Consider the following 13,218-nt stretch of genomic DNA (forward strand, 5'->3'; position numbering starts at 1 on the left):
GGTGGTCACCTTGTGGTGGTCTCTGTCATGTGTGGTGAAAGAGACCGATGGACTTTGTCAGCATTTCTTTTATTGCTGCATGTATGTCTTCTCCTCTTGTGTGTTTCATGGTGGTGTTACACTCAGCAAAGAGCTCCTTATCTTTGTGAAGGAACCTGACACACAAGCTACAATTCATCAATGGCCACAGATATGCATGGTGCTCTCTGAATAGCTGCATCAAGCTTTAATATTTCTGATTTTCTGGTTGTGTTGAAGCTGACATTGGGAGTTTTTCCACACATCTCATCTTTGTTTTCCCTCAGACAATGTCTCAACAGCAGCTTTTAAGCACTTATTCACAACTGTCCCATCACTAAAAGATGTTTATGTTGCCCCAAAATCCACCATACTTTTAGTGAACATTCGTTTGCATTTTTCTCGGTCATTTTGCCCTCAGTTTGGACTTCAGGAGATAATTCTGCGCAACAGCTCTGTGCTTTGTTTCGTAGTGGTGCTTCACGTTGTTAATTAATGCTACATGTTCAGACTGTATGAGGTAAAATGGTTTGAACTGCCTGACGGAAGAATAAACATAAATTTCGTCCACTCATTGTTAACCAGCAGTTTTCCTCATTAACCTCCCTTCATTTGGAGCTATGCTGTCCTCACAGTCTTCCTCCGTCTGTGCTCCGCTGTAGCGGTAAACTCACAGCAGTAGTGGGAGCGAGCTGTCTCACTTCCAGGTACGCTGACAGAGCAGGTAAACAAACGATCTGATTAGCTGAACTGAGTAGAGCTATTACCATATGAACTGAAAGACTAGCACCTGCCGTCTGTAGCTGCGACTGTCAGTAAAAATGCGCCAAGAAAATCTACACGTGAATTTATCATGGAGTGGTCTCGGGTCCGGACAGAACCATCACGCGGTCCTGATCCGGACAGCGGTCCGCCATTTGGTGACCCCTGATATACATTATTGGGATTGGTTTGAGGTGCAAACTTTTTAATTTGGGTAGTCTAGACAACTCACTCCTTAGCAATGCTTTCCAGGTCCTCCTGTTGATCCCATGATATAGCAGAAAAGCGTATGTTCAAAGATTCTAAAATGTAAATATTCAGTTCTGTCAAATCAAGCAAGCACTTAAACACAAAATGTGTCTTGATTATCAATTTATTCTACTTGAAAATATTCGCTGACATGCAAAGAAATATTTTTTGAGAGCACAATTATGTAACAGTTAGTGGATACCAAAATAATCAAGGCTGTATTCAAAATTGCACTGAAAATCAAGGTAGACAAGCTCAAAACTCACATGAAATGTGGTACAACGTCTCAAAAAGTGACTATGTGGTGTGTATGGCACCATTATGCACTCCTGACGACGTTTGGACATGTTACTTGATTCAACGGATAGTGAAGGAGGATTTCCTCTCGGATATGGATCAGGGTGTCTGTGAACTCCTGGACAATATGTGGCCAACAGAATGTTACTGTAGGTCCAGACAATGGCATCAGTACCTTCATCATTCCAGTTCCTGCACCAGCATGTGGTCCATCACACAGGATTTCAACCTGGTACCTAACAGCAGTCAACTGTTACCTCAAATACCTGTGTAACTGTGACCTGTGGCCTCCCCAGGCCATCGCTGACCCACTGCCAAATGGTCATGCAAGAAAATGTTATCCGTCTGCAGACTTGTGATGTACTCCTGTCACATACTCGGTATGTAAATGGGGTACCAATGGTTGATCTGCTAATTCTGGTGTTCTCTGGTAAACGTCAGTTGAGCTATAATTGGGCTGTGAGCACAACTCCCACATGAGGACCCTGGACCCTCATGCCACCCTCTTGGAATCTGTTTCTGATAGTTTGGTCAAAAACATACACGGTAGTATACTGGTGGAAGCCATTGTTGGAGCTCTGGCAGTTTTTCTCTTCATACAAAGGAGCAAAGACTAGTAATTCTGCTTAGTTGATTACCATTCCATTTCTTCTCCTATATTAGTTGGTCTCCTGGTATCCCCTCTATGCTCCTGAGACTATACTGGGAGGCACAACAAAACTTCTTGTTATGGCACATACGGATCAGCCATGCTGACTGGGCTGCAGGTACCACCTAATGCTGCCAGTAACCACAATAGCACTAGCAAAACACAAACATCAAGAAAGGTCACATGAAAGCTGTAGCTATCACATGCTAAATCATTCCCTTTTTGGGGGGTTAAATAATCATTATTAAAAAATGTCTTTCGAAGCGATTTCTACAAAAATTTGTGGAGTAGAACATTTGCCAGGCAGACTGTATAGACATTTCTAGGAATTGTGTTCTAATAATTTACCTAGATTTCCCTGTAGCACTGCCATATAGCAGCTACCAGTCACAATTACTATATAAGACATGTTATTTTTGCCCTCAAAAAATGTGTTTTTGTATATCTACATAGATCGTAATGATATCCAGCATGCAGGGGTCCAGTACATCCTTGACTCAGTAGTGGATCAGCTGTTGAAGAACCCAGACAGGAGGTTCATCTATGTGGAAACGGCGTTCTTCTACCGCTGGTGGAAACAGCAGAAACCTGACATGCAGCAGGCAGTCAAGAAGCTGGTTAATGAAGGTGCATGAACAACACAACATTAAAGGGACAGTAAAGTTAATTTTAAGTGACATATATGTTATTCATCATAATGAAAAACCGAAGAAATAAATTATATATGTGTAGCATCACCCGTTTGGTCAAAAAAGCTTAAAATCTGCGCTGCAGCAGCTTCCGCATTCAGTGGTCATGTGGGCGTCATACGTTACTGGGGCCAAACATAGCTTAGCAGCCGTAAGAAACAATGCAATTATAGACGCGATTAACTCCAAAAATATCATGGTTACCAGCGCAGTGAACGGTTGTGTGAACAGAACAGCAAAAAGACGCAATTTTCAAATGAATTCACTGAAATTAATAACAACACAGTCCGATAATAATAAATGGTGGTTAGTTCAATGCTAACATAATATGGACAATCCCATTGACGGGCTTGCACGTTAGCATGTTTAGCGCGATACCTTCCCAGAAGGTATTCTAAAGAACGACGGGTCCTTGTCTCCGCGTCTTTTTGCTGTTCTGTTGACACAACCGTTCACCGCGCAGGTAACCATGATACTTTTGGTGTTAATCGAGTCTAGAATTGTACTGTTTCTTATGGCTGCTAAGCTATGTTTGGCCCCAGTGACGTATGACGCCCACATGACCACTGAATGCGGAAGCTGCTGCAGTGCAGATTTTAACCCTTAGCTATTTTGCCTGTTTTTTGGTACTTTTGATATTTGTCTCTACTACCACATTAAAAATGATTTAACATAACCATGCTTGGTATGGTTATCTTCAGCACAACTTCAGCTATATGAAGAGAGAGTTTTTACTTCCCTATAACTTAGAATATTGACATATTGGGGCAAAATAGACAGACAGTCAAATTCGGAAATGGAAACATTTTGTTATTGAACATAAAAACCACAAACATTCTGATTGAATTGATTTTGAACTCAGAAAAGGTTGCCATAGGCTTCTAACATAACTATATGTAGTTATGTTAGAAGCCGGCGTGATCATCGGGCTTTAAGGGTGAAGCTTTTTTGACCACACGGATGATGCTAAACACATCATTTTTTTTCTATTTTTCACAATGATGAATAACACATGTCACTTAAGATTAACTACTGTCCCTTTAACATTGGAAGCATTTAGTTTCATAATCTCAGACAATATTTCTACCTGCTTTCCTCTCACATTCTCTCCAGGCCGCCTCGAGTTTGTGAATGGTGGTTGGTGTATGAGTGATGAGGCCACAACCCACTACAGTGCCGTCATTGATCAGATGACCATGGGTCTGAGATTCCTCAATGAGACTTTTGGGACTTGCGGTCGCCCCCGTGTTGCATGGCACATCGACCCCTTTGGCCATGCCCGCGAGCATGCCTCCATGTTTGCACAGGTACGGTAGTTCACATTCAGATTTTTCTGACCAGAGTAATGTTACAAGTAGGGCTGTCAGTTTAATGTGTTAATTAGATTAATTAATTACGCTGCAAATTAACGCGCTGTAAAAATTAACACAATTAATTGTGAGTGTCAAGTCAATGCGCAAGCATTTTAAATTTTGGCCCATTGAGGGACCTGTAGGCTGGAGTGGGCACGCCACTTAGTACCTGCGCCACTAGTCAAAAACAGGGTGACTGACAACAGAGATGGACGCGACACAGGAGAGCGAGGCGAGCCCACTCGGGTGTTTTTGCCGAACATACACGAATCACTGTGTACGTTTAACACATCCTGTCAGTTCATGATGACATGCCCACCTTAGCTATCACTGGCTGCAGGTGATCACGCTACATCGATTAGCCTACCTGTGCTACAGGGGATTTTGCGCACTCAGTAGTCCATTTATGCCGGTCATAATGGTACTTCATCTGATTGCTTTCTTAATATTTTAATTCATAGTAACTATGTTGAGCAAAAAAAGAAAGTGGTCGGACGAATATGTGCAACGTGAATTTACATGTACTGTATAACGTAACGTGATGGGAGTCAGCGTTCTGCATGATTTGCACTGTCAAGTTGAACAACTCTAGTCTTGCACTGGCAAAAAAATGTGAAAATGTCATAAGAGTAGCACTTGCCAAGGTGAAGCCACGCATATCTGAACTGGCCTCTCGGATTACAACAACAGAAGTCACACTTATTTGCAGGTAGGTCATTTCATGTGAGTTCATGCACTGTCTTGGTTTTGTTCTTTGAAAAAGGTGACATTAATGCACAATTCAATAAATACACCAGTAAAACATATACTTATGTCTTCAATTTTCAAAAAAAAAAAAAAAAATACTTTTTTTACTAAAGAAGGGTTCGGTGAGAGAGCATATGAAACCGGCAGGGTTCGGTACCTCCAACAAGGTTAAGAACCACTGGCCTGTTGGTATCTTGCTATTGATGTTGCCTTATTTAGAGGCATGTTATACTATTCATTTTGAATTGCTGTATTGAGTCAGCTTTAGTATTCATTTTGATTGAGAGTCTGCTTATGTGCCTATTTGAGACTCAGCCTTATTTTATATCTGAATTTTATTTATTTTATTTAACTGTATTTGTATTGCGTTTTTTAGAAATGCACCTGGCCTAATTGGTTTGCTGATGTGCTTCGCCTTTTTTCTTCTGAATTTCATTCATAAAGCACATTTAACCAATAAAAATGTCAAATCTTCTCGGTGTATTCTATTGATTAGTCATGCACTACAATTTTGTAATGTCCTAGGATTCAAATTCTTTATTTGAGGGCCTTAAGCAGGTAAGAGATTAAAATGTGATTAATTACAAATCCTGTATTAGATTAATTTTTTTAATTGCCTGACAGCACTAGTTACAAGTGTTGTATTGTCTTGGATGAGCAGTTCAATCTTAAGGAAAAGACAGCATGTACCTTAATTAGTGAATATTACAAGTGCTGGTGAGATTTTGTCCCTTCAAAAAACTAACTTCTCTCTTTTTTGGTATGCTAAGCTAACCACTATCTGCCTGTAGATTCTTACTTGCAGAAGAGATAACAGAATGGTTGCTATGGGCCTGCATGGGTTTGTATGGGTGTGTGTGTACAGGTAGTCGCCGACTTACGACCTGTGCAACTTACGACCGACCGACTTTACGACCACAATGTCCGGGTAGGGCGGGGCATTCCCTCCAGCCACAGTACTCACGCTCTGAGGCTCCCGCGCTCTCTCCAGTCCCCACGGCGCACACATGCTGTTCAGTCACACTGAGATCAGCAGCCCAGCCCACTACTGATGGGCTGGGCTGCTTAGGAGTCTGTGACGGAGAAATGTATGAATGGCGTATGGAAAAACTGTCAAGCGTTACGTGAACTCTTCTGCTGGATTTGAAAGTGACGAAGAACTTGATCAGATTCGGGAGAAAATAGTGAAACTGGCAAAAAACCTCTCCTTGGAGAACTCACGAATGATCGCGCTGTATGAAGAACTGATCGCGCTGGAAGAAGAAAGAGTGGAAGAAGAAGAGAGAAGAGAAGCAGAGAAAGAAGAGGAGGAAACAGAAAAAATGTTCACCACCAAAGGCTTGTCAGAAGGCTTTTCCCTGTTAAATAAACTCCGTGCACACTTTGAAGAAATGGACATAGAACATAGAAACATTTGCAAAGATTGAACGGATGGCAAACGACGCTTTCCGTCCATATCGTGAAATTTATGAGGAGAAAAAGAAACGAACAATTCAGACAAAGCTCACAATGATTATGAAAAGATCGTCTCCCGCTCCCACCAACCCACACGCTGCCCCAGCTGACGATCCGGACGACCCCCAGCCAAAAACCAGCGCTGCTGGATTGAATTTTTACGTAAGAGTTGATTTACGACCAAGTCGAGTTACGACCGATCTGTCGGTCCCAATCGCGGTCGTAAGTCGGCGACTACCTGTATTTCTGTTAACTGCGATAACTGAGTGTTCGGTTCCCACTATACCAGGCGAGCTCTTAGCAGATTCTTAGGCATGGCGGGCTATTACAAGAATTTTTGTTGCAACCTCTCTACTGTAGTATACTCACTGATGAATCTGCTTAGCCCAAAAGTAGAGTTTGTGTGGACTCCTGAATGCCAGCATGCCTTTGAGAGTGTGAAGTCACTCCTCAGCCATGCTGCCGTGCTCGCAGCTCCTGATCCCTCCAAGCCATTCAAAATGGAGGTTGATGCCAGTGGGGTGGGTGCAGGTGCAGTTCTATTGCAGGAGGATGGCGACGGTGTTGACCATCCTGTGTGTTGTTTCTCCACAAGCACCAGCTTCATTATTCTACAATTGAAAAGGAAACCCTTGCTTTGTTGTTGACTCTGCAATACTTCGAGGTGTATGTGGGTTCCAGTTCGTCACAGGTTGTAGTCCTGACCGATCATAAACCCCCTTGTTTTCCTATCCTGCATGTAAAACCATTACCAAAGGCTCACGCAGTGGGCTCTGATTGGGCAGGATTATAACCTTGAAATGTGCCACAAAAAGGGGTCGGATAACATCATGGCAGATGCTTATTCCAGGTTTGGTATTTGATTGCAATACCCATTGGTTTGCTGATTGGTCTGGTCCAGCATCCCTCCACCAATTGTTGGAATGCAGGTGGAGTCTCAGCTTTAAAAGTCCCACAAGCATGAAAGTCGGGGCAGCTACCACTCTAGACTCGCAGCTTGCCACGTGCCTCTCGATTTTGTACTACTGTTATTTGATTTTGTGTTAGCTGAGGCACTTTGATCATTAGGTTTTGTGATGAGACTGGCCAGGGATAAGTTTTAAAAACTGATGTCGCAATGGACACTATTAGGTAATCCTAATAACATCCTAAAAACATTAGGTTTATCGGTGCTGGCTCCCCCTTGTATTCTTGTTGTTGTTTTTTTGTAGGAGATCAACTGAGTAACTGTTCGGAATTTGGATTAGTCAACTTTGTTTCTAGTTAGTCTTTAGAAGGTATTAGCTCCATTGTTTGTCTCCTTTTGTTCAATTCTTTGTTTGTTTTGAGCAGCACCTGTCGGTCCATCTCTTAGTTTGGTTTTTACACCTTGTTTCGTTCATTTGTCAATTAAACTACATTGAAGATGTTTTAAACCAAAGTTATTAATACAATCTGGTTTTTTGTTGCGTTCCCTTTTCCATTCCGAGCTAAGGGCCATAACAAATGGGGGCTCGTCCGGGAATCGAACACGGGACCTCTTGCACATTACGATACCCCTCTCGCAGCTCGACCTCTCGCAAATTACTAATTGACCTCACGCAGGGGAGATGGTTTGGCCTAGTCAAGTTGCTTTTTGATTTGGAGTGTATTCTGATCCATCTTTTACTCATATTGATGACTAAGCCAAAAATAGCAGACTGCCTTTGCAGATCATTTCCAAGATATATGGGTTAATTTCGCCCATTTAGCAATGTCCCCATGCCACAGCTGAACTAATTGGGCACTGATGGCCGTGGTGTGGCTTTGCTGATTGAGAAGGCTCAACCTGCCCCTTTAGGACACTTGAGGTGAGTGTCCGTGTCATGTTTCTCTAATGACTCGTACGTTTGTTATGACTCGTATGTTTATGTCATGTTTTGTAAACTATTTTTTCTGTCATGACTCACCTGAAGGTATTTCTGTCGCGACTTTTATCATGGTGCTTCTTGTAATGATCTGTCTGTCCAGGACACAAATTAATTTTTGCAGGGTGTCTGTTTTTATAAAATCTTATAGCTTTTTTAAGGGGAGGGGTGTTACGTGCCTGCAGGGTTTATATGTGTGTGTGTGTGTGTGTGTATTTCTGTTTGGTTCCCTCCTCTCAACGCTTCACTTCCCTCCAGTCCTGGCTCCTCCCACTCCACCAGTTTCATCCCCAGCTCCTGATTAGTGCAGTGTGCTTCCCTTGGAGTGCTCCAATCCCAGATCCTCAATCAGAGCGGGAGCCTTGAAAAACACTTCAGCTGTTCAGATGTGGCGACTGTTTCCCCATGGACAGTTTGCCTCATTTGCTCCTGCGAGATGCAATGTTATGACCAAATTTGTGACCATACTGTTCAAGAGTGGGCCAAGTGTAAATTGCAGGTAGGCGCTTGACTGTTGGCATTAGGAGTAGGGGTGCTGCTCACCAATTTTTGTAATAAGACTAACTGTAATAAGAGGACTTTATGGGTTTTGTTTTCACTTGTAATTTACAGACGAATGCAGCTTTTGGTTACATTCCTTTGTTTGAGCAGCATCCTTTGGCCCTTTTTGTTAAAAACCTTTGCTCTGTCAAGGGACTTAAAATGCATATATCTAAAAGGCATATACAAAATACTGGTCAATAGTATTACTGGCTTCAGTCAGACACCCCTCAAGCTGAAGACTGACCTTTGGATTACCAGTAACTGTTATTTGTGTGGTTTCTTCCAGATGGGCTTTGATGGTTTCTTCTTTGGTCGTTTGGACTACCAGGACCGGGCTCGCAGGATGAGTGATAAGGAGCAGGAGCTTCTCTGGAGGGCGTCTGACAGCCTAATGCCCCCTGTAGCTGACCTCTGGACTGGTAACAAAACATTCTTTTCAGGGTGCATGATTTCAGTAGCTTGTCATTGACCATAACCCTTGACCTTTGCCTACGAACACAACAGGGATCCTTCCCAACGGCTACAACCCTCCTGACGGTTTCTGCTGGGACCAGTCCTGTGATGACCCACCAATCAGAGATGACCCTGACCTGGAGGACTATAATGTAAATGACGTTGTGGAGCGCTTCATTGCCATCGCCAACCGTCAGGTTAGAAACACAAATGAACATTGACTCACCTCAACATTCTATGTCTCACAGGACAGTGTGTAAAGCATGCTTTGCATAAATGCAAACCCGGCATACTCGAGTGCTGTACATGAAAGATCTCAGCAATAGGAAAATAATGTTCAGTCTGAGGATTTTAGAATGCACCACTCATTTATGTGATGTAACCTTCTTTTAATCTTATAATCGTCTATTGTAGGCTAGGTTTGGCTAATAATTTTGGAAAATTTACAAATATACAGTAGAAAAGGTATGGTCTTGCCTAAGTTGTCTTCAGTATAAAAACTAACCCTCCTGTCTTCTTCTGGTGGCACTGCTCTACTGGTGAGCTGTCTTACACTGTAAAAACTTTACAGTTTTTAGACTTTTTAATGGTATCAATCTCTTATATCTTCTACTTTCAGAAAACATTATATTTTGTAATTATTATAATTAAAATAATTATGCATAATACCTTTTGATGGGGTTTTTGTTTTTTTTGGGTTAAAAACTTGCTGTAGAGTACCTTTTTTTATAAGGATTGCAAACCTTTACGATACTTACCACATTACAGTCTGTGCTCAGGTAAGACCGTACATATGTCAGTCATGAACTGACCACGACCAATCCAATCCAATTTATTTATTTATTTTAAATTTTCCTTGGGTGATCTCCCAAGGGAAATTAAGAGCACACTCTAAATAGTAGGGCGGCACGGTGATGCACTGGTTAGCACTATCGCCTCACAACACGGCAGGTTCGGGTTTGAGTCCCACTCTGTGCGGAGTTCGCATGCTCTCCCCGTGTCCGCGTGGGTTCTCTCCAGGTTCTCTGGCTTCCACCTCCAAAAGTATGCGCTTCAGGTTGATTGGCAGGTCCCAAATTGCCCGTAGGAGTGAGTGTGTGTGTGCGTGTTTGTATGTCTTTGTATGTGGCTCCACGGTGCACTGGCGTTGTGCCCGGAGTGTCCCCCGCTTCACGCCCTATGCCAGCTGGGATAGGCTCCAGCTCCCCGTGACCTGCTACGGCGGATACAGTGGCGGTACATGAAAATGAAAGAAAGACAACTTTAATAATCCCCTATGGGGAAATTGTCTTTCTCACTCTTGCATTACACACTCATTACATCACATGCACATTTAGACATGCATTGTAAAATACAGGCCCCTGAATACAACACACTCAGGGCCTGTAGGCATGCAAACACAGCAAACAGTATGTAAGGGGAGGCAGAGTGGTGCATAGGGGATCGCGCCCCAAAGAGCATCTTGTGGGGGGGATGGCGCCTAGCTCAAGGGCGCCTCGGCAGTGGCTGGAAGGTGAGCCGACGCCTCCCACAGTCAGATCACACTCCAAAGGATGTCCTGGCAGGAGTGGGACTCGAACCACCAATGGTTCCCACCGTCTTCAAGACGTCTGCTCTACCGCTGAGCCACTGCCGCCCCAAATGTCTTCTATGTCTTCTGCTGATGACTCCTGTTGAATCTGTTGAGGCCACTGAGAGCTACTTGGTTAAGTCTCACCTAAATTACGTACCAAAATATTTAAAGGATAGCTCCACAACTCTGTGGTGTATGAACACAATTGTTGTGTTTATGGATAGGCAAGACCAAATTTTTTTTTTTTAAAGATTAGAAACATTATGCTTGTTATATCTAGGAAAACTGAACTGTAATTTTTTTTTAGCTGCTCTTATGATTTTCTGCTCAAAACAGGCTATAACTTCCTTTCGACAATAATTTCTTCATCAGCTTCTGAAGTTTGTCAAATTACTAGTGCTGTCAGGCGATTAATAAAATTAATCTAATTAATCGCATTGTAATCTCATACTTGCTAAAGGCCCCCAAATAAAAAATTTGAATTCTAGGACATTACAAAATTGTAGTGCATGACTAATCAATAGAATACACCAAGAAGAGAAGATTTGTAATCCACATTTTTATAGGTTAAGTGTGCTGTATAAATGAAATTCAAAAGAAAAAAGGTCAAGCACATCAGCGAACCAATTAGGCCAGGTGTATTTCTCGAAAATGCAATACAAGTAAAGTTAAATAAAATTCAGAAATAAAACAAGGCTGACTCTCAAATAGGCACATAAGCAGACTCTCAATCAAAATGAATACTTAAGCTGACTCTACAGCAATTCAAAATGAATAGTATAACGTGCCTCTAAATAAGGCAACATCAATAGCAAGATGCCAACAGGCTTTTCCTTTAAAGGGGTAAGCTAACGTTACAGGAACTGACAACAGACAACTCTGTGTCCTTGACATGTTTTGCATTTAAATGATACGTTAGGCTGGAGCTGCTTCGGTGATATGAAAATTCTCTTTTACAAAAGGTACAAATCACTGCGTTTTTGTAGATAGTCCCGTCTTTGTTCTTTTTATAAATAAACTTTCCACCTAAAGGTCCGAGTGGGCTTGCCTCGCTCTCCTGTGTCGCGTCCATCTCTGTTGTCAGTCACCCTGCTTTTGACTAGTGGTGCAGGTACGAAGTGACGTGCCACTGCAGCCTACGGGTCCCACAATGGGCCAAATTTAAAATACTTGCGCAGTGACTTGCCACTCGCGATTAATTGCGTTAATTTTTATAGCGCGTTAATTTGCAGCGTAATTAGTTTAATAAAGTGTCAAACTGATAGCCCTACAAATTACATGTACACTCAACAAAAATAAACGCAACACTTTTGTTTTTGCTCCCATTTTTCATGAGATGGACTTAAAGATATATATTTCAGTCCAGATACACAATATTACCATTTCTCTCAAACATTGTTCACAAATCTGTCTAAATGTGTGATAGTGAGCACTTCTGCTTTGCTGAGATAATCCATCCCACCTCAAAGGTGTGCCACATCAAGATGCTGATCTGACATCATGATTAGTGCACAGGTGTACCTTATACTGCCCACAATAAAAGGCCACTCTGAAATGTGCAGTTTTGTCTGACAGCAAAATTCCACAGGTGCCACAAGCATTGAGGGAGCGTGCAATTGGCATGCTGACAGCAGGAATGTCTCCAAAGGCGTTTCAGAGAAGATGGCAGTACATCCAACCAGCCTCATAACCGCAGACCACGTAACCACACCAGCCCAGGACCTCCACATCCAGCAGGTTCACCTCCAAGATCGTCTGAGATCAGCCACTCAAGACAGCTGCTGAAACGATTGGTTTGTATAACCAAACAATTTCTGCACAAACTGTCAGAAACCAGCTCAGGGAAGCTCAGCTACATGCTCGTCGTCCTCATCAGGGTCTTAAGTCTGTTACGGCAACGATCTGGAGTCAGGTTGAGTGGGCAAATGCCACATTAGATGGCGTCTGGTACGTTGGAGAGGTGTTCTCTTCATGGATGAATCTCGGTGTACATTGTTCAGGCCAGATGGCAGACAGCGTGTGTGGCGTCGTGTGGGTGAGCGCTTTGCTGATGTCAATGTTGTGGATCGAGTGGCCCATGGTGGTGGTGGGGTTATGGTAAGGGCAGGCATCTGTTATGGACGAAGAACACAGGTGCATTTTATTGATTGCATTTTGAATGCACAGAGATACCGTGATGAGATCCTGAGGCCCATTGTTGTGCCATACATCCATGAACATCACCTCATGTTTCAGCAAGATAATGCACGGCCCCTTGTTGCAAGGATCTGTACACAATTCTTGGAAGCTGAAAATGTCCCATTTCTTGCATGGCCAGCATACTCACCGGACATGTCACCCATTGAGCATGTTTGGGTTGTGCTTGACCGGTGTTTACGACAGCGTGCACCAGTTCCCATTAATATCCAGCAACTTTGCACAGCCATTGAAGAGGAGTGGACCAACATTCCACAGGCCACAATTGACAATCTGATAAACTCTATGTGAAGAAGATGTGTTGCACTGCATGAGGCACATACTGGTCACACCAGATACTGACTTTTTC

General features: G+C 42.8%; 1 protein-coding gene across 2 annotated transcripts in view; it reads left to right on the top strand.

Annotated features, from left to right (window-relative positions):
* The window catches only part of man2b1 (mannosidase, alpha, class 2B, member 1), a 52,632-nt gene that overhangs the window by 13,315 nt on the left and 26,099 nt on the right, over positions 1-13,218 (top strand). The window contains exons 3-6 of one of the 2 annotated variants that reach the window (XM_068321612.1): positions 2,429-2,602; positions 3,778-3,971; positions 8,934-9,066; positions 9,152-9,297. In XM_068321612.1, the coding sequence (XP_068177713.1) occupies positions 2,429-2,602; positions 3,778-3,971; positions 8,934-9,066; positions 9,152-9,297 (647 nt within the window). The remainder of the gene's footprint in view (positions 1-2,428; positions 2,603-3,777; positions 3,972-8,933; positions 9,067-9,151; positions 9,298-13,218) is intronic. The other variant, XM_068321613.1, reaches the window with a different exon arrangement.

Source organism: Antennarius striatus, chromosome 8, assembly GCF_040054535.1.
Source record: "Antennarius striatus isolate MH-2024 chromosome 8, ASM4005453v1, whole genome shotgun sequence".
Lineage (NCBI taxonomy): Eukaryota > Metazoa > Chordata > Actinopteri > Lophiiformes > Antennariidae > Antennarius > Antennarius striatus.